This window comes from Melitaea cinxia, chromosome Z, assembly GCF_905220565.1.
Source record: "Melitaea cinxia chromosome Z, ilMelCinx1.1, whole genome shotgun sequence".
NCBI lineage: Eukaryota > Metazoa > Arthropoda > Insecta > Lepidoptera > Nymphalidae > Melitaea > Melitaea cinxia.
This window is the reverse complement of record NC_059424.1, coordinates 8,718,182-8,741,559: the sequence shown is the minus strand read 5'-3', so window position 1 is coordinate 8,741,559 and position 23,378 is coordinate 8,718,182. Positions and strand designations below refer to the sequence as shown.

The following is a 23,378-nucleotide window of genomic DNA, read 5'->3' as shown; positions in this document are numbered from 1 at the left end:
ATCTTTTAATTATTTTTTTTTGTATTCCTTATTGATATAAGTTTACTTTGATGAAGATAGTTCGTTAAAATTTCTTAGTTTTTCTAAGAAAAATATCGCTTTTTAAATTGTACTTACTTGGAAAATATTCGTAACTTTAAATTATTTTTATCGTTTAATAGAGATACAAATGGAATAAAAATCTGTGATAGTCCGCAACAAAATTATATTCCACATATTACGATATTTTATTGAAAAGTAGGACTTCAAAGTATACATTGCGACCGTTTACCCAGGGAGGAGGCTGATGAAAAGGTTAATAATTTTATACACATAATATAAATCAAAATTCTGATCTGACTAGCGACTACAACAAAGGTTGCTCTATTATATTTCAAGAATATAAATTACATTATTGCATCCAACACTGAGATTAACGACGTCAAAATATTACAATTTCGCGGATTGTTACCGATTTTTGTGAAATGGCTCTTAACAGTACCTCGAATTCTATTTCGGAAAACAGATTATGTAAATAGTACAAGTAAGTTAAAACGAATTAATTGGGACCAATTTTAAGATTTATCTTCTAATGTTTTTGTACAATAATTTTATAATATTTTATATAAAACTAGCTGACCTGACAGACGTCGTGTCTTAACGAGGAAAATGGAAATAATAAAAAAAAATATTAAAGTAATTGATTGATTGGTTTAATGGATTTTAGTTGTGCCAGTGTAGCACGGATGATTTCGCCAGTGGTACCAGATTTCATTTAACGAATCTACTGATAGTGGAGGTTAAAAACTACTAAATTCTACCAAAAGATCAAGAAAATACTAAAAATCTATTACCTTTCTTTGCGGTTGTGTTACAACGAAGAAGCATAATTGTTCTCGTCATTATAACGATAAAACAATAAGATAAACAAAGAAAACACCATAAATTAAATAAATCAATGTTTACTACTTAAAATTAAAATCTACAGAAATATAGGTAACTTTAAAATTGTAATCTAGTAAGGGTTATTCTTCTTTATTTTGGGTAACATTATCATAAAGCTGTTTTGAGTCCATGGTAATTTGATTTGAAAGTCCTATTTCTTGGCATTTTTAATCTATTCTACTTTGTATTGAAATTTTGTGTTTCACTCGGAATTAATAACTGTGCGAACCCCCTACATTCCAAGGACAATAATATTAAATTCTTAGTACCTATGAAATACAGCTTAGATTGGATTGTTTAGTAAGAGACCAGTATAAAATGCCTCCAAGAATTAAGTTAAATTTAGGTACAAACAGTGCTGAAAAATACAAACCTCAAAACTCGTATAATTTAAGTTTTATGTGCTAAAATGGTGTAAATAGAGAGATTAAACCCTAAAATCGTATTATCGGTATTTATTCACCAATCCAATCGGGAGTTGCACCGATAAATCGGTAACTTTTACATCACTGGCTCATGACACGTACGGTTACAAAAAGAATAAAAATTAAAGACAAACCTACCTAATCAATTTTTTCCAATACGTGTGGGATTCCCCAACGACTTTTCCTCTCGAAATATTAATAATAGTATAAAGAGATAGTTACAATCCATTCGATGAAAAGAAGAAAACCTTGCATTTTTCGAGGTGTTTGCCATATGAAGAAAAAAAAGCACCAGAATAGTTGAAAAGCAGGAAATCTACCAAAATATACCAAATAATTTTTACCTACTAGATACTGTTAACGGTACCTGGAAATCTATCAAAAAAGTAGAAATCTACTAAATCTGGTCACGCTGGATTCCGCCAATGTCACGTAGAGAGAAAAACACACGCAGGAGATTGATGTGTTGGTGCGGTTGAGATAACAGTCTCAATTTAATTCTGAAAACAAGCAAAATAGTCAGACTTTCATTGTTACACCTTAACCTAAAACAACACAAACATTTAATGTCAAACTGAGACTACAGCTGTTAGTAACTAAACTATTACAAATTAATTACGCTAGGGCAGACACGTGATTTATCTTTTTTATTTTTTTATTATAACTTAATTTTTTTTAAATAAGTTTTATAGCTTATTACCAATATTCTGTGAATTCTATGTCAAAGTCATAACTCATAAGGTTACATTCAAAAAGTTTATATTGTCCAAAGCGCTAAGGTTAGATTAGAAAATAATAATTGTGTATTATGGTGGTTAATTCTTAAATTTTCTAATTTTCTGCGCAATTTTCTTAATTTTTTCTTATGTATGTATGTATCTAAAAACTTCTGACAATAACAACTCAAACATTCCGAAATTATTTCACCAATTGAAATAAGTATTTCTGATAATAGTAGCACTTTTATACTATCTGTTGGCATTTTAGTACGAATTGCAGGGACGTAATTTTAGGGACTATTGTTGTGTCGAAATAAAAGGTCTTACTCAGAAGGTGTCGATCGAATGTATTTATTAAACAAAAATGGTAAAATTTATACAAAAGTATTCACAATAAAAAATTACGTATCGGAATAGTAAATAAGTTCTATGACCAATCAGACAATGATTACTTGTGCTCTGCGTCTCTTTCCTGCACGTGGCTCTGTTTCCACGCGTACCGCTGTCGATGACACGTGCGCATCGTCAAAACTCGGAGCTACGGGAACCTATGACCTATTTATAGTTATCATAGGACATACGTTCCCGTGGCTCGCTATAGAAGATTCCGCAGCCACGCTCCGACCTGTTCAGACGTCTTTGCAGACCGCTCGTAGTGCGTTCACACGCTCCACGGCCCCTGCCGACCGCTCGCGTCCACTTTCCAAAGCGTGACCGCGCGCCTACCTGGCGACTACCCAGTCGCCCGCCCTCGCTCTATGACAGAGCAACTCGCCGAAGAACAGTACGCACAATAGACTTTACAATTAGGTCAGTGTAGTGCAGTGATCCTCCCGGAGCCGATCAACACACTTGGAGGTACAGGTTAGTCCTAGGCATACATATTGGCCACCTAAGGGCAGAGACATTAGGGTACACATGTAGGTACACACTCGCCCCTGCCCTACGGCAGGAGAGAAACAACATCTATTTTTATTGTTAAGAATCAGCCCGCGTTCACTATGGACGCCACTAAAACCATGGAGAAATTCATGGTTCTCTTACAGCATAAATACCCAGAGGTCTACGCCGACCTCTTAGGCGAATTAACCCCTCCCTCCGTCGTCTCCACAGTGGGTTCGCTTCCCGAATGCCCGGCCTCTCCCGAGATGGAAGAAGATCGCCGCGAAGAATTTTGCATGGATGTTGCGCATTCCGACCAGGAACGCAGCGACGCGTCTCCGAAGTCACCCCTCTCGGACTCTTCGGACTCCGAAGGGTTCGAACCGGTTCGCAATCAGCTGAAAAAACGAAAGGCTAAGGTAGCCAAAGAGTCCCTGCCGTCCAAACGTAGTGCGACCACAGCACCCCCCCTCCCCTGAGGGGGGCCTCGTACCCCTCACCCGCCGCTCTCGCGGCTCTCTCCGCAACTTTGGAGCTCTTCGCTCCACGCGCATTCAGCGCCCCCGCCCGGCCGAACGATCAAAAAGCTGCCGCCCATCTACATTCAGGACAAAGCGTTGTGGAACGCAATTTCTAACAAAATGGAACGAAAAAATATTAGCCTTGAGACGGCTAAATCCACCTATCAGAGTTACTGTAAAAGACTCTGAAACTCACCGCCCGCCTCACTTCTCTCCTAATGTTATACTTGCATTTATTAATATTTAAAATATATTAATTACGACAGTGAAACCATAGTTCAGTTTTTTATCTGACGTTTATTTTTCTTTTTCCATTCTTACATTCGTCACATAGCAAATCTAATCCAAATAGTTTAAATATAAATTATACAACATCTTCCCTTTTTACTCCTGACCATACCTGACCGGAGGTCTAACTACCCGACCATATGATGTTGTATAGTAGGATGTTGATGGTGATGATGGTTGTTGTTGTGATGGTGTGATTGCGTCACTTTCTTGATTCTCGACATTGGGAATGTAAAAAGGAATCATATTTAGAGGCTTTATGTAAAACCTATTTCTAACAAATATCCTCCCATTTTCATTTGCTATCTTGTACGTCCTATCATTTGTCTTTCCTTTAATAATTCCTTTCTTCCAAAATCTCCCTATCCTAAATAACACGCCTTCCCCTGTTTCTATTGGTCTTAGATCTTTTTTATTCCTATTATAAAAATATTTGTCTTTATTTTGCTTTTCTATTAACTTCTCTCTTAAATTTCGGTTGACTTTTGGGTAAAAACATTTCTGATTAATGGGAACAATAGGAAAATAGGGGTCTATTTTTCTATTAAATAAGTTTTCTGCAGGAGATGCAATTGTATTAGATATTGGTGTATTACGGAATTCTAATAATATTAGGCATGGGTCTTTTTTCTCATGTATAGCCTTTTTAAACAAATTTTTAATGGTCTGTATTTCTCTTTCCACCATGCCATTTGATTGTGGATATTCTGGACTAGACATAATATGCTCAAAGTTGTATTGATTAGCAAACGTTTTAAAACTCATGCTGGAAAACTGCGGCCCCCCGCTACTAAATGTTTTTCGTGGAATGCCGTGTCTACTAAATATTTGTTTTAACTTATCAATGATATCTTCACTTTTTATCTCTTTTAACGCAGTAATCTCTGGAAGTTTGGAATAATAATCTATTACAATTAAATAATCAGTACCATATAAATGAAATAAATCAATACCCACTTTTTCCCACGGTAACTGTGGTACCGCATGTGGAATTAAAGTCTCTTTTTTATTATTGTTACTAAAAAGCTTACATGTTTCACACCGCGATACTAATTCTGTGATTTCGTGTACCATTCTGGGCCAACATAGCCTCATTTGCTCGCAACAACGTTTTTGTTATGCCTAAATGTGGAAAATTCTTAATTCAGGTGGCACTACCAAAGAATTGCCTTTGAATATCAACTTTGACTTATATGTCAAGCTGTCTCTTACATGCCAGTAGATCTTATTTTCTCCGGTACAGAGATTTTATGGCTTGGCCAACCTTTAAGGATAAATTCCTTTAACAACTTCATTTCTTCGTTATTTCTCGTAAAGTTTTGAACATTATTTAATTGCTTTTCACTTATGTTTAATGTTTCTATCACTAGATTAATATTACTCTCTTCTAGGTCAATTTGCAGACTGTCATCCGTATCGAAGGATCTAGATAAAGTGTCTGCTATATACAATTCCTTGCTACGCTTATAGACTAAATTAAAAATTTTATTTTTGCAACTTGATTAACATACGTTGTAAACGTGGCGAAGTGGAATTCAATGGTTTTTTCAATATACCTATTAATGGATTGTGATCGATTTCAATAGTTGTATGTCTACCAAATATGAACTGATTAAATCTTTCACAGCCAAACAAAATTGCCAACAACTCTTTTTCAATCTGCGCGTAGTGCTGCTGACATTCGCTTAAAGCTTTTGATGCATAAGCCACTGGTAATCCATTTTGTAATAATACAGCGCCTAATCCATCCTTAGAACTATCAACGGAAAGAATTACCGGTAACTTTTCATCAAAAAATTGTAATACGGGTTTTTTTAGTTAGTATCTTTTTTAACTCATTATATACTCTTTCATGTTGCTCTAACCAGATAAAATTTACGTCTTTTTTTAACAAACTTCTCAATGGTGAAAATAAATTTTGAAAATTTGGAATAAACTTAGAAACATAGTTAATTACTCCAAGAAATATTTCTAGTTCCTTTCTGTCCTTTGGACTTTTCATAGATACGATTGCTTTTATCCTACTATCATCAAGTGTAATACCATCTTTGCTTATAATATGTCCTAAATATTTTAACTGCTGTACGTCAATCTTACGTTTATCCTTATTTAGTTTTACATTCTCCTGTCTCAATCTATCGAATACATTTTTAAGACGTTTATCATGTTCTTGTTTCGTTTTACCCCAAATCAAAATATCGTCAATATATCCCATCATCAACCCCATCTAAGTCATCTAGTATTTGACGCATCCGGTGTTGATAAACTTCAGACGCACTACAAATTCCAAAAGGCATTCTTAGAAATTTGTATCTACCAAACGGAGTATTAAAACAACATAAATCAGAGCTTGCCGCAGATAACTTTATATTCCAAAATCCATTTTTTACATCTAGAGTGCTAAAATATTTAGCACCTGAAAGTTTACTAGTGATCTCCTCAAGAGTAGGTAGTTCTAAGTGTTGCCTTTTGATAACCTCATTTAAGTCCTTAGGGTCTAAGCACAACCTCAAATCTCCGTTAGGCTTGTGAACAATAACTAAAGAATTGACCCACTCTGTAGGATGTGATACTTTAGAGTCGATTGCACACTGCTATGCGGGAGGAGTAAAATGTCTCTTAGAAATAAGACGACATTATACAAGGCCTGCGTACGACCTATTATGATTTACGCGTGCCCTGTCTTCGCTCATGTGAAGCCGACGCTCATCCATAGGCTTCAAATCATTCAGAACAAGTTTTTACGCACTGCCACGTACTCGCCGCAGTAGGTGCGTAATGTCGACTTACATCGCGACCTTAAAATCGATTCGATCGCAAAGCACCTCAAAATACTCGCTAAGGCGTATTTTGAGAGGGCGCGCAGTCACCCAAACCCTCTTGTAGCAGAGGCTTACAAATACGTAGGTAGAGGAAACGTACAGACAGTAAAAAGACGTCCCATGCACGTCTTAACTGATCTTGACGATAGGATCACGACGCTTAACGCCATATACACCACCACGCACAGGACACACACACACCGCCCCCGCCGACGAGGGCGAGGTCCCCGCGTTCTGACAGCTCGCACGCGCCTAGGCGCGTAGCGGACCGTCCGTAAGCCGTCTCAGCGCTCAGTGTAGCACCTTCTCCACTCCCACGACGCTCTAAGCCGAGATGCGATCTCGCTAGGAGACACCCTTAGGGCGTGTGTTTTTCCCCGAGCCCTCCCAGAGGGCTCCCCTTCTTCCTTCGCGGCCGGTATCTATATTACCCGGCCCCTCTCACCAGTGACGCTGTAAAGGCCGATAGGGCCAACATCACTCCACAATTCGAAAAAAAAAAACGTGGCTCGCTCTTTTCGGCGGCGATCGGCGCGGCGAACGGACGTCTGACGTGTACTTCACTCGGCGGTGGCGAAACTATACATCGCAACGATGTACACGAAGAGCACGTGCCAGTTGGCTTGAAGACTTCTGTGAAGATCAGTGCATATGATTGGTGGTGCTTCTTGCATGGTGTGCTGTGATACTTCTATTTACATACAGTTATTTTCAGAGCTAAAGACGTCTTGTTTCACGAACATAAAACAGTTCTTTTCAGAGCTAACAATCTTTTTTCTCGAACATTAAAACAGCTCTTTTCAGAGCTATTTACTTCCTGTTTCACGAACGCGTCATGCTTCTTGGTAACGGTAATGGTTTGAGGTTATGAACGGTAAAGGCATTTTTAAGATAAAGGTATCGGTAAGGTTAAATGTTTAAAAGGTAATGGTATCAGGCAAGTTATATTGTAGTAGCCTCATTGAATTACTATTACTACTCAAGTAATAATAGTTCGATGTGGTAGGTAGCCACATAATGAAGAAGCTATAGGCTTATTGAAACAAAAGATAGCTCGTGTATTAAAACTTTATTATTATTAAAATGGTAGAAGACTTGTTTTCTTACAAATTTTTGAAGACCAGAGGCGGCCCGTGACATTTTTTGATGGGGTTTCACAGAAAAATGAACGAAAAACTAGAGCTTACTATTTATTTTATTTGTATAGAAATTCCATTCCATCCATGCAGATTCACCACCACTGCAGGCGCCAGCTCCAAAGACCAGACACGGAAAACAAACTAATTTATTAGTTTCTTCACATCCATACAACCAAGGTGTTTTGAAATATTATTCATATTTAAAAACACGCGTAAAAGTACTTTTTTCGTACTACATTTTTGAATAAGTAGATAGTAAGTATAATTTTAGTTCGAGGCGCATTTCGAGTCTTTTCATGCAGTATATTAAAACATACACTTTCCATTTTATCACATAATGTCGCGCATAAACTATTTTTAATAGTTATTTAAAAGAAAAACTGTAAAATAGCGACGAAGCCGACACGTTTCTTTGTATACATAAGAACGGAAGCAGCGCATAGGCAAGTTATCCCCGCACCCCGCACGCCTGAATCTGCAGATAGCAAAGTCGGGCGTCGGATTAGGATAATTTCTCATAATATATTGGCGCTCCAACCAACACATTACAACTTCATGCCAAATGTACGTATTATAATAGACTATTGTAAAGGCAATGGGAAAGATTTTATGTAAGGATGGTATGTAATGCAATATAGATTTAACCTACTTATGTAATTTTCTTGGGAGTGCACTGCACCAGCGCTCATTAGGTCGAGCCGCCAATAGTGCGGACCAAAGAGTTGACTTTCACTCATGAGTTATTTAAAATAGTTCAAACATATTTAGTTATTACACTTTAGTAGGTATTACGATATACTCTATCTCCCAGAGACCATTCCGATATCTCCTATTGAGTCTGTCGTGAAGTGTCGTGAGAGATTAGTGAAAAACGAGATCCACACTGTTAAGGCTATATCATCATCTTCCTGCCCTTATCCAATTTATGTAGGGTCGGCAAACTATAACGGAAATTCAGAATTTTAGTGCTACTTAATTTGTGCAGGCGCTTTGCCGTTTAGTCGTCGCGATTAGTCATTTTAAAATTATTTTCATATTCATTTTTCTATGTACGGCCATTAGCACATTTGCTATTATATCATTGAAACGTAAAAAGAACTTAGTTTAATTCTTAAAATTGAATTTTTAAAATTACTAGTTTCTCTACAAATCAAATAATTTCATAAAAATGCATTTACGCGACTGCATTGACTGTTACAAGATTTATGTTATATGATCAGTAAAGAAAACAATCGTTTAAACGAAAATATTATTTATTTCTACAATAACGGTCGGCGGCGCAAACAGGCACCGCCGGCGCGTACGTGCGTCTCACAATATTTATTAATCACAAAGAAAATAAATATACTGACGAGTGAAGATACACAAATGACACTGTCATACAAATGTATCTAAGTGGCCTCCTAAACATAATTCATTGTCGTGTTTCAATTTAAAAACATGAAAAAAAAATGAACAATGATCACTTTAAAATACAACAATAATCTTTATTTTGAAATGTACAAAAGATAATATGTGAGGTAATGGACATGGTACAATGTTAAGGTATCTCTCGACTGCTCCAGTATTAACTGAACGACACATGTTAAGCTAAGTACTTGACGCTGCGATGTGTTACATATCCCGCAAAACTTGTGCACTAAAGAATATTAAAACTATGTCACTTAAATAATATTAAATTGTAAACTAATGCATTGTTCGAATCATTACCAATCATATACAGTGATGTCTGAGGTGATGTGAATACATTAAAATAGTTATTTTTATTTTCGTGTTTCTGCGTTCAGTTAATATAGAAGTTGATCCACTTATACTTTGTGGCTTAGTTTATGTGGGGTACTTATACACATATGTACTATAAATTTATAATAATTAAAAAGGTCACTGGACCGAGATGCGAGGGACGCGTTCCGACTTGCGTGCTTGTTAGGTGCTCTGGTACTGATGACTTACAGTCTTCATACTACGTATTTGATAGACTGAGATGTTACGCATCTTAATAAATTCCAGAGCTTCAACACCAGAATCGTGGCCTCACGGCTGCCTTACAAACAGTGAAACATAAATAGATATATTACACCTATAGATAGATTTATTTAACAGCAAATGCGACATTGCATTATAATTTGCCAGCCCCATAGATTCAACGATAACCATTTACGATGAAAAAAAAAACTGTGTTTACCTCGCCCTATCTATATGTACAATTACTCAATAAAATATAACTAACACGGCTCGCGAAATAAAGAAAGGTGCAACAGATATAATCACTTAGGTACTTAAGAACTACAACTAATATGAAACCTTTAGGCTTTAGCCCGTCGATTCGCTCAAGTTCTCGCCCTCACATTAACTTAAACCGTTAGAATACTATACACAGGCTAAAATAAACAACATCGACTGAGATTAAATCTAACTTATCGTTAATGAACAACAAAGTGGTTAACTTACAAATTGTAACGCGTTCGTCGTGCGTCACTAAGCGTTACTATTAATGTTATTTTGGAATGTGTGTGACGCATACAATCCCATCCAGTAACCGATGGCCTAAGGTTTGTTAATTATCGAATGAAATATGTGATGATGACAGACTAAATTGAAGTGTAAGAAATAACACGGCCGCCTCCGGTCACGGCGAATGCGCGAACGAATCTGAACGAAGGGAGCGGCGGGCGTACGACTACCTTAACTCCTAGTTGAACTCAACATTGACATTTACAAAGAACACTCAGCGTCTAACTTACACTTTCAAATACTTATCGACTTAAATTCATAAATATAAATGTATATTACTTACACGACCGCTAAAGTACAACATATTCCGATTATTACAACCTATCCTTAAAAGTAGACAGTAGACTTTAACATTATAAGCATACATACAATCATATCGGTTAATAAATATTATGTTTATTGTGTTCATGTTTTAATGAGACGCGTGACACAGAGTAGCGATCGGAAAGGCAATAGAATACAAAATATTGAACACTGGCACCTTAAAAATTGTTATTGTCCTAAGTATTTTAACAAATTAATTGAAAACGTAAACGAGCATTACGTTAAATGAAAAGCGTTGTATGCGACTGGCTAGCCGAAAGGGCAGACCACGGCTACAAACCCTGTATAAAACACTTAACTAATGGCACACGACCTATATTTTTTTGTTACCACAGATGTGTCAAATATATTACAGAATACATTTTGTTCAAAGAATTTTCGTCTTAAATATATACGGCAGATATAATTTTATATAACTCTAAATAGACAATTATACATACTCCAGTTTTTACGAAATGATTTGAGTTTGTTTCAATAATCACCCCTTATATTATATAAATAAACATATAAAATATATGTAATATATACAAGTGCGAAATAAAATACTATGAATGTAAATAAATGGTAACGGTTTATTTTAAAATCGATATATTCTTTCGATATTTACTAGCGTGATTATAATCATGACAACAATTTGATTTAAATGTTAGTAATCAAAAAATAATACTGTGATATGATCATTTTAATATTAATATTGGTATAAATATATAAATACTGTATAAAATGGTAACCTAAAATGGTAATGTGCGAAGTTATTTCTGTTAACATGGTCGTCAGTGTAATAATATCGTTTGTATAAGGAGGATTAAAAAAAACTTATATGAAAAAGAAAGAGCCACTCGTATAGTTCGTGTATCACTCTAATTTAAAATTAATGAAGAAGCCAAATCTTAAAGCGGATATAGACAAGTAGAATTTATTTCATAATTGGTCACAATCTGTCGTTTTGTCCCTAAAGTACGGACATGTGTAACCCACACAGCCTAAATGTACCTAACTATGTCATAACCATCACAGATCAGCTTTGCATTCGATAAAGCGTCTAAAGCGTGTGAAGCTGCGTGCGTTGTCTGTCTGTAAGAAATGTTACTAAGCAGAAAACAACGGCGCCGAAAAGAATAACAGTGGACTACCCATAAACATTTCCGTCCGCCTCCTGGCCGTACGTCCGTTTATAGAAACCGCAGCTCCACCTTATTTACAATAGGCTATTTCTTTAAATTTCGAGACGCACCCACGAGTTTGCGAGATGTTCAGGCGATTCGTTGCCTGCGATAATTTCATCAGTGAAGTGAAATGAATATGATAAGTAGCCATTTAAAAACACGGCGAAAAGATTTTTCGAATTTACATTTACTTGTAAGTTGATAGCATCACCACAACGTTGCAAGGAACTTTATCGGAGTCGATTTATATCATACATTATACAGCAGGTACTAAAAAATTCCCTATTGTCCAATCGTTTCATCAATCGATTACTTGTTTTCTGCACAAACCGATTTTAGCTCAAATATCACCAAAAGACGCGGTTAATAAAATAATGCTATCTTTTTGAAAGAATTTACATAAGTTGTTATTTAAGTCGTGACTCGTTATCACTGGACGGTATTAAAGATAAATGATGGTGCCTTTTCTAAATTACAAACATTCAAGCCTAGATAAAAAACGAAATCCTTACTCATAACCTATCTTATCATGTTACTTACTCGTTGATGCGGTCAACTGGACACTCGCACATCGCATTATACCACCATACAATTAAATTTAATAATTATTATAAATGACATTTACATTGAAACACAAACTGTCAACCACACTTTCGATGAACTAAAATAAAACATTAGTACCCCGATGAACAAGAGCCTCGTCAATTTCAAAGTAAATTGTACTCAATTAACATAGTCTCAATTGGCGTTTCAATTAAAAGATTCGTAGAATAGTAAAAAGTTAATCTACTACAGACTGTAGTTTTTTTTCTTAAGTTTTCGACGGGCCCTTGCCTTTCCCTTAACAGGTGTCTAAATATTATAAAAAATAAAACGTCCTCAAATCAAATTTGTAACGCATATATACGCAGGTATCACACAATGATAACACTATATTAATATATTATTTTAATACAGTATGTATAACTGTTCACATTAAAAGTTGATCAATATAATTAAATACGTACACTACTATATTTATTTTAGAAAAATACGAAATAATGTACTTTCAGTTAACATATTATATATGTTAATAAAGAGTAATATGATTTATAAAAATACACCGTCCAATCCGGCCAAAGACCGAATGACGCTAGTACCCATATTTTTTTTTAAAAATCTATGATTTTTAAGGCTTCTTGAACGTATTGAGAAATATTTTACATAATTACAATATAAGTAGCATTAATCACTGTTACTTTCTATTTATTATATTTACAGAGATTTTATTTATATTTATTTGTACTGGTACGGCCGATAAAATCAATACAGATAATAATTCTTCATAACATTTAGATAAACATTTGAATGAAACAACTGTAAATTTTAACTTGAATTTTTCATGATTTGTCTTACTTCATAGTGATATAATATAGAGAAATTTTAATGTTACAATATCAACTTCAATATAATCTTAAATAATTTCATTCCAACTTTTACCGATTCGAAACATTAGACGTGTTCATTGATTGAGCCGAATACTAATTATTATCAAAATTCTAGAAATTCTGGTACATCAACATTAAAGAAACCGATTTCATTTTTCAGATTGTATATAAATATTTATTTTAAATATATCATATAATTTGTAATAAAATAAAGTGTATTATGTATATAAAAAAAATATATTTTCAGCGTACCGGAACTCCTAGACAACAATAGGCTACATCAATGCACACAAGTCAACAAATTACACATGCCGGCTGGTATACAAAACAATAAACATATCTCATACATTCCATCATCAACTGCTTACAAATTAAATTGTTTTTATAAGTAAAGTGAAACAGCGGCGACAACCGCACGCCTCGGGACCGCGATACTCACCGCGTTCCAACTTCAGCAATAAAACTATTATTTATACATAATTATGATCATTTCAACTAACATTAAACGGTTAATCAAATTTTTTCGTTTATAATCACAGACGCTTTCCTAAAATATGTATAATCTTTTCCATCGCTCCACGCATCAAGAATTAAGACAAGCCAGTTTATCTAACAAAGTAAGGTACATACACGAAACGTCGACATACCGTTAAACACTGCTCAATAAATTAGTGGTAGCTACGAGATTTGTTAAATATGCTTTTGTATGTTTATGTTACAGAGATTATGTAAATGTAGATAAACAAAGGTCTTATCTGTATCGGGACTAGGCGCGCAGTGCCGACGGCAGGCGCTCGGCGCTAAATAACTTATTACTTTTAATCACACACCAAGTTACAATCTAAAACTAAAATAATAAGTAATATTTTTATAATAAACCATGTAGTGTAGGGGATATTGCGCTTAGCGCTTTTGCGTTCCTCCAATTATTCTCCACTGGCAATTCAGGATCTGGAAAAATAAACTTATTATAAATTTAATTCAAGAACTTTAACACACATCATATCGACGAGGTCTTATGATGGTCTTTTGTTATCAAAACAGTAATTTTATAAACCACCGCACACACCTTTTTAGAATGACATTGTTAATAATTTTAACATGTTGGCTTTTACCACCACCTTCATCTGGCTCTCTCAATGATCAATCTACTTCTAATTTTTTTCATCAGATATGGATGATTGACACAATTCGTATTTAAATTCTGTCAAAATTCTGACTCTAGTGAACGAAATTAGAAATAGATTATTGATACCGCAAGAATTTTTTTTTTCATTGCTTGATGACAAAAGTTCAGAGGTTAGGTTAATTAATACGTTACTTAAAGTGACCTTTGCTTTCATTTGTAGTTAGTGTTATAGGTGATGGTTTTGTGTTTAATCAAATTTAATCAAATTTCAATTCGCAAGCAGAAAATGTTATTTGTTCTTATTTACACTTAAAATAATTAAAAAAAGAGTACATGTTTAGAATTTAATATTCGAATATACTATAAACAACAATTTAATACGAATTCTAAAAACAATTTTCAAATATTATTTAATGTATGATTTTTTTTTTTTTACTTAAGCGCCGTAAACCAAGCAATATGCATATATGTATGTAAAAAAAAAACAATATTGAATTTCAAACAACGCTAGTACTACGTGTATGGTACATCAACGAATAAGCTATAAAAAGGCTCCGCGTAAACGATTAGGCCGCATTAAACGCCTAGATAGCATATATTCCTTGTCGCTCTGTGCGTCAACTGTCTGTAAAGTGCAATTATTACAGTTATATGCAATGTGCAGTCCAATAGTGCAATTAGATCTCAGTTTAATGCTTACTCTATATTGGCGAATGCGGCTCAATCGTGTCGTTTGGCAGGAAACCGCACCTGACACACAAAGAGCAAACATCTTCACTTTGATTCCAATTGTAATTATAGTCACTCGTTCGTACGCTCTATTTAAAATATTTCTTCTAAAGTCCTCAATGAATTTTTAATATGTTTAAAACAAACATTTCTACTTGAAAATATATATGGTTTATGTTTATTAATAGTTATGTAGACCAACCCATATACAAAATAGTATATACAGTGTTTCAATCTCACCATAGACAAATTACACATATTTGGTTAAGGTATATGTGAACATTTTACTTATAATAATTGTGTTTGCAGGCAAACGAAAAAAAACGACTTCAATTATATCGACAAGTAATACAACGTAGGTGGACGAAAAAAAAGTCAAGTAAATACGCATTATCAAAGATTACTCCAAAAGTTGTAATCAGATCTCGATGAAATTTAAATGTGACCACATGATAAACATCGGCTTTCGATTGAATTAAAAATCATCAAAGTCGATACACCCAGTAAAAAATAACGCGGATTTTTGAGGGTTTTCCTCGATTCTCTAGGATCCCATCATTAGATCCTGGTTTCCTTATAATGTTACCAGACCAGGGATATCTCCTTTCCAACAAAAAAAGAATTATCAAAATCGGTTCATAAACAACGAAGTTATCCCCGAACATACATAATATATTATATATATATATATACGGTCGAATTGAGTAACCTCCTCCTTTTTTGAAGTCGGTTAAATATCAACATATATCTAAACATCCAAATAGCATCTATACATATAATAAAATGGTAGGAAAGTCAAAACTGTACATTGAATATTCTTTTAAAAGAATACTTGGGGTGTTATCTACAATCAATACCGAAGCCAAAAATCTAGTTTTTAGAATTTTTGTCTGTTTGTCTCTATGTATGTCCGGGATAAACTCAAAAAGTACAGCATGGATTTACTTCAAATTTGGCACGAATATTATTAAGAAGTCGGGTCAACATATAGGTTACAAATTATCACGCTATCACCTATAGGGAACGAAGAGTGAACCTTTATTTCTACATTCTGTAACAACGTGTAATCTAACGACGCATATTTGAATGTTGTTATTATGTTAATAACCATGCTATAAGCTAGCTTCATACTATAAATAAAGATATTCAGTAGGATATTTAGTATCAGCATTGCACCCGTGCGAAGCCGGGGCGGGTAGCTAGTGATCTTAATATAAAATAGTATAAAATATTAGGTGAAAGGCATACTGTATACGATATTAATTTTTTCTATAAACATGTTTTTTTTTTTACGAAATTTGTTTATAAATAGTATTCTTATTGAACCATTTATGATATTTACTTTATTTTCTTTTTCGAGTACTTCAAATGGCATTTGTTTTTATAAGCTTATTAACCTTCAGCTGGAGTCGCTAATTTTGGTAACGTAGTTGGAGTCGGGGGTCAAAAATGACCCCAACGAAACTATTTTTGTGTAATAATAGGGTTACTAAGCTTTAAAAAAAAAACAAACGCCTATTTGAAATGTACTCATATTATAAAGAAAATACCATCATTAGCGTTAATAGCTTTAATCCTATTTTGTTTCGAAATCAAAACTAAAGGATTACAGAGCAATTAGAAACAAAATGTAAAAAAAATAAGCATTTTCTCGCGCCAATATTATATTAAAAATTGAAATTAATTTTGATGGCAACAAACAATAAATACTTAAGCCCGGTAAACAATTAAGACTACGAGAAATTTGTACAAAGTGAAAAAAAACAAAACGATTTTTTACCGTTCATTTTGTATCTTCCATAGGAAAAAATTACTTTGAAAAGATAACGAATTTGTTTTTTTAAGAATACTTTCTATAACTTAACGATATTAGGAGCAGGTTTATTTAAAATGTTTAATCTTCAAAGACATAAATTAATATTAATAAAATTTTATTTTACTTTAATTTTAAGGAATAAATAATTTTTAGTATTGCTGAGATAGAAATATACAACAAAATCTCGATTATTACAATTTGCTTCATAAAATACGAAGAGTATTGCAAAGCAGTTGCTACGTCTAAGTACTACGACGACGTAAGTCTTGTCTTATATTATTCGAACGTAAATTGAATAGGTACTTTATAGTAGTAAAGTCTGTCACTTATTGTTTGATATTAAAAATATTACATGTGGAAACAGATATATGATAATCTCAGATTTTCCAGTCTAGTGGAATATTGTGCATATCCAGCTCGGTTATCTATATTTAAAGAGGTATTATTAGAGGCATTTTGAAAGATTGTCCAATATTTATGTCATTCCTTTAGTTATACTACGAATATTTCATAGAAAACAGATGATAATTTGAGAGGTAGAGATTAAAATAATAAGAATAGTATACAATATAAAAACATGGAGTACGACTGGATCCTGCGAGGCCGTCTCCTCCCCGGAATGGGTGTCATCTGCTACGCGCATGACACCCTCATTTACTCCCGGGGACGAGACTACAAGGAGGCGGCGCGGCTGGCTGAGGCCGGACTCGATCTCGTGATCAGCCGCATAAAGAGTTTGGGGCTTCGTGTCAGAATTGACAAGACCGAAGCCCTCCACTTCCGTGGGACCGGAAGCAAGAGACCCCCACCGGGGGCTACCTTGCCGATCGGAGAAGGGAGGGTCAGGATGAGCCCCCAAATCAAATATCTGGGGTTCATCCTTGACGGAGGGTGGACCTTCGGCCCACATTTCGCTATGGTAGGACCGAAGGTCGTGAAGGTGGCGAGTGCACTGGGCAGACTCCCGAACCTCGGAGGACCTAGCGCCGCTTGCAGGCAGCTATATTCCGGAGTCTGCCGAAGTATGGCGACGTACGGTGCCCCGGTTTGAGCGGATCGCCTCACTGCGAGGAATAAGGCTGCGCTGCGGTCTGCGCAGAGGGTCATCGCGGTGAGGGTGATCCGGGGGTACCGAACGGTATCGTGGGCTGCAGCTACTGCTCTAGTCGGCGACCCCCCCCACTCCCCCCCCGTGGGTGCTCATGGCGGAGGTCCTTGCCGAGACCTACTCATACGTCTTGGGTAGGAGGGCTCGCGGTGAGAACCCTACGTTGGACGGGATCCTACGGGTGCGCCGAATGGGGCAAGAACCACTAATGCGGAGATGGGGAGAAGACCTGAGGGAGCAGCGGTATGGCACACGCTAACGGCTGCCTTGCGCCCGGTCCTTGAACGGTTGATGCGCCGTAAGCGCAAGCCCTTCCGTCTGACGCAAGTTCTGACCGGGCACGGCTGCTTTGGTGAATACTTGTGTCGGACGGCCCGAAGGGAGTCGGCGACTGAATGTCACGATTGTGGCGCGGCGGTGCACTCTGCTCAGCACACTCGCGAATTGTGCACGAAATGGGCGGCGCTGCGTCGCGATTTGACGAGAGTTCTCGGAGGGGACTTATCACTGTCGAGCGTCATCACCGCGACCCTCGGCGGCGACGAGTCCTGGAAGGCGATGGTCTCTTTCTGCGAGACAGTAATGTCCTAGAAGGAGAATGAAGAGCGGATGAGAGAAAAGGCGGCCGACGAGGCCTCCGTACGCAGGCGACGAACGGGGGTGCGTAGGAGGCGCTACTTAATGCGCCTCCAGTAACGCCCCCGTGCCCGTGTCGAGCCGGGATGGGAACCCGGTCCTGCTAGACATGGCGTCATCGGGATTGTTCAGAGGTGAGCCGGACAGTCCCCGTGGAGGAGAAGTATGGGGCTGGGAGGGTCTCTTTTCGCCGAGGCCAGCCTGTCGCTGGAGGGATCCTGTTGCCTGCAGATCCGGGACCCTCCAATTAAAGCGGCTGAAGCCGACATACGGTCTAGAACTGCCTACCCGGGCGTCCTGGATATCATCCGTAAATGGGTTCCCCTTCGATACCAAAAAATAAATATAAATAAAAGGCCGAACTGATTCTGAGGTGGCGAATGCTAGCGCGACCCCATCTCGCCCCACCCAGGCGGACGGACGACTGCTCGCACGTGGTCAGTAGGAGTCTGACATAACCCTCTGGCGTCCCCGCGCCGGAGGGTATCCATGATGGATTTTCCCCACGAAAAAAAAAGCCGAACTGATTCTTAAATTATTATTAATGACAGCCTGAATTTGCGATTCCGACTAGTTCTGACCAAATTTAGATTGAGCCAGTTTCGTACAAAGCAAAAAACTTTTTTGTATATTTTGATTCGTTTTATTATACATACACTAGATTTTATAAAATTATTGGAACGAAGTTCCTTGCGGCGGGCTTGACATTTGGCTGTGCGACCAAACTGAAAAAATGTGATACTAAAACCGTAAGAAAAATAAATATAACGGAAGTGACGCAATATCAGTCACACGACTGTATAATATGATGTTTGTAAAACTAAAATATTACTAGTAAACTTTTTTTAAATTATTTATATAAATTTTATACTGTCGACAAAAATAAATAAAGACACACGTTTTTTATTTCACTTAATAGTTTAAATTATTATTATTATTATTATTTTGTTTGTTTTATTTTATTTAACGGTATTTGTTATTTTCTAAAATACTAAATTTCCTAAAAACTTTTATGTACTTAATTAAAAACCAATAATTTTTTTAATATATGTAAGTCTAATTTTCGATTTTGGTCGTAACGGATATCTAGACATATTTCAGTTACAGCCATTATACAATACTTTTTCAGATATGTCAAAGTATTGTCATGCTTCAAACCGACTTAAACTGATACATTGTCGGTTCCTACTCCACCTGACATTTATTCAGTTTAATCCGATCTTGCACTTGTAAGTCACACCCATAAAGATTTTTGTCGCGTTCGGCGGAAGTAGAGATGCATGGAGCATACCTGCGTTTCGTTAACTTGAAAAGGCTGCACATCTTGCATCTTCAAGGTCCTTAAAAATGTAGTTACTATGATTCACTGAAGTAATTTTAGTTTAATCAAACCATTAAATCAGTTCGGATTAAGCTAAATTAATTAAACCCATAAATATTAAAAAAAAACTCGTATTTTGTTGATAGGATGCAATCCTGAAATCGGGATTGTCTGCTTAATTATATATGTATATATTATTATTTATTATATTTAAAATGTCTCGAAATTTATTTTATTTACTTGTCCTTATGCCATAAATATTCTGTTACTAGCTGACCCGACAGACTTTTCTATTTTAACAATGAATATTGAATTCGAATTGAAATAATAAAAAAAAAAGTGTTTTTACATCCTCTTTGACGATATTTTCAGCACGAATTCTGTCAATTATATGTTAAAGGTTACATTAAAAGTTTATATTATCCAAAGCGCTAAGGTTAAATAAGAAATAATTTTTATTATTGTGGTTAAGTATCGGTAAATATTGTAATTTTCCGCGCAATTTTCTTAATTTTTTTTTTCATTACAACCTTCTCCTGACAATAACAAACACAACAAAAAAAAATTTGCGAAATCGGTCCAGCCGTTCACGCGCGATGGCGTGGCGAAAGTACAACTAGGTATACAGCATTTGAAAAATTTGCACTAAAAGCCACTTACTATTTTCATTCCAAAGTAGGTATGAGATCGATGGTTAAATTTATTAGTATAAAAATTTTGTGCTTTAAATGTAATGGCGTGCATCTCTCTATGATTAAGCATTGCATATTTTAATGACAATTAAAGAGTTGTCGAAAAAAAACGAAGTACATATTTATAAGCTTTCTTTTGTAAATTTTTAATGTAGTAATTTTAATGTTATATCTATTACAGGCAAAATCATAAGTATTTTGATATCCACTGTATTACTATTTTGATTTAAGAGTCATATAAATCCGAAAATTATATCGAGAGCTCATCGTGAAATATTTTTTGTTGTCTTTGCTTCGCCCGTTAAAATATATATAGAGCTAAGTAGCTTTTTTTTCGTCAATTCTTTAATAATAATATTTTATCGTGATATTACTATACTGCAAAAAAATAACAGAAAGCACGTCTCTGTCTCGATAAAAAAAAATTTAAGCGAGACATTACAAATATTCAACAAATAATAATAATGATAGATACGGATGTTAAAGGCTTGTTTTATATAAAGCGTATTGAATATAATATGTACATAATAAGTGTTATAAGATGAGAAAATAATGAGTCAAAAAATCAAGAGTTGCCAGACATCTTTAATTCAAACACATTTTTGATTAAAATAAACTGAATTTAATTTTATCTTTTTTACATTATTATCCATACAATTTAAGGTACTAATGGCTGTTATATTTTTTTATTATTATTGTTGGAAGGAACCTTTATCTGAGATTAATCCTAGATAATCCTCAATAATTGTACAAGTTATTAGACAGAGGAATATTTTTTATTTGTTTAACAATGCTTTATATTTTTGTGCTTTATTTTCGATGGTAATGTTATTTTTTTCACACAAATGGTAGATTATTTTTTTATTCTAGAAAATTCATCACTAACCTTGATTACAAGCAAGACAAATAAAATTATTTTTACATAGGTATTTTGCCATTGACCAAATATTGTACAGTTACAATTGCAAAGTAAGTTGACTTAAATAAAGTACTGGAAACTCTAGCAATTGTAGTGGTGGGTTATTACATATACCTACATATAATTATTAAATGATACTTTAATATAATGATATATAGGGTAACGTACAATCTGTCTAGAGTCGAGGTGTGATCCGCACTCCGGTTAACCATTTCGGCTCCATTCGGCCTAGAACGAGACAGTGGACTGCATTTCTTATACAAACATACAGCCATAAATAATTGTATATATAAATAAATTTAAAAACATGTAAACAAATGAAAAAAATGTATATAGACAGGAAGTCATGATATAAGATAAATAAAAACTTAGGTTATGTACATTTTGTAAATATATAAACAGATGCAAAATGAGATAATACAATAGTTACGATTGTTTATCATAGCGTTATTCTTTTGTTGAAGGTATCGTACGATTTGTATAATTGAAATAACTCTGCGAATCATTCTCTGCAGCGGTATCGTCGTTCCTTTTTTAACGGGAAATTCTTATATAGGTATTCATGTACTGAAGTTGCCAGAAACAAAATTTAATTAGTCGAGCCTTTTTAACATTTTAAACTACCAAAATTTAATCAATTTCAATTAAGTAATCTAGTGATCCAGAGAAACGACTAAAAACCGATCTTTCTTAGAGCAGGTTTTCATCAAGGATATAAGATCATGTTTTCAAACAGGAGGCAAGAGGCGGTAGGTGGTGTAATCGTACAATACGCTTCGTAAGCACAGGAAGGTACCCACTTGCGCTTGGCGTGTAGCATTTCCATGAGAAGTGTTTGGGTGGGAGCCTGGCCGGCGCAGTGTCGCTGGTAGAGATGTTCCTCACCACGGGCAGCCAACGCGTGGATCTCGGGGACCACCATCACCAACTTGCCGAACTTATCCTGGAAACGGATACGACATTTGCTTTATTCCCACGTTATTATATATAAATTCGAATGATTCAATATGCTTGCTTGAGCGATCAACTAAAATAAATTTCGGCTTAAGGTTTATAAATTTGCTAAATCAACAGTTATGTACAAATTTTATTGCTATTATTTTTAAATTCCGTTTCGCAATACAATCTAGTCTACCTTTAATATTATATCGCAATTTTATCTTACAGGAATACATATCAGTCTGACGATTATTTCAATATCTGGCCTACCTGTATCGTTGGGTAGCATGTTAGCGTATAGTCGAGAAGAGCAGCTTGCACTGTCTGGTATCCGTCTCGTACGCACTTTACATTAACGATGCCTCTCACTTCTGAAACCCCAGAACAACTTTTTAAATAAAATAACAATGAACTAAACGCCACAAATGTTTGGCTCATGACATGATAAATGAAAAATAACACAATCAATAAACACACATATATATCCATTCGCTCGCTTTTTGTTCAATGAGTTCCCAGCAAATATACAATAAAATTGAATACATAATCAATAATACTGACCGGGATTTAGTAAAAGCAAGAATTTGACGCAGATGTAGTCTGGAACGTCAAACTTCAGCTCAGCTAGTTTGTTCTGTAGCTCGTTGAAGTGCTCCGCCAGAGAGGGGACTCCAAGGAGGCCGAGGCAGAGGAGGTCGAACTTCTGTCCGTTGTGTAGGGTCGTCTCATCGGGGAGCCCGTTGTGCATCCTCTGGTGGAGATGATCGAGGACCAGCATGTCCGACCACGAGTGCTGAAGCAGTTTCATCTGGTCATCCACCTACAACAAAAGAGCGAGCATTGCTACGCGTGCCTTTTCTAGAGATCTGCCAAGATGTTTGACAACATTTTGGGTGAGAATAATCAGTAATAACCAAATTGGAGCTATCGAGTACGAA

At 35.6% G+C, this 23,378-nt stretch overlaps 1 protein-coding gene across 1 annotated transcript in view; it reads right to left on the bottom strand.

Moving 5' to 3' along the window:
- Window positions 1-12,608: 12,608 nt before the first annotated feature.
- The window catches only part of LOC123668704 (nuclear hormone receptor FTZ-F1), a 29,146-nt gene continuing 18,376 nt past the window's right edge, over window positions 12,609-23,378 (bottom strand). Inside the window, exons 3-7 of the mRNA XM_045602407.1 lie at window positions 23,002-23,260; window positions 22,711-22,811; window positions 22,302-22,444; window positions 21,670-21,729; window positions 12,609-14,102 (exon numbers count right to left, since the gene is read on the bottom strand). Of these exons, the coding sequence (XP_045458363.1) occupies window positions 14,096-14,102; window positions 21,670-21,729; window positions 22,302-22,444; window positions 22,711-22,811; window positions 23,002-23,260 (570 nt within the window). The 3' untranslated portion in view covers window positions 12,609-14,095. The remainder of the gene's footprint in view (window positions 14,103-21,669; window positions 21,730-22,301; window positions 22,445-22,710; window positions 22,812-23,001; window positions 23,261-23,378) is intronic.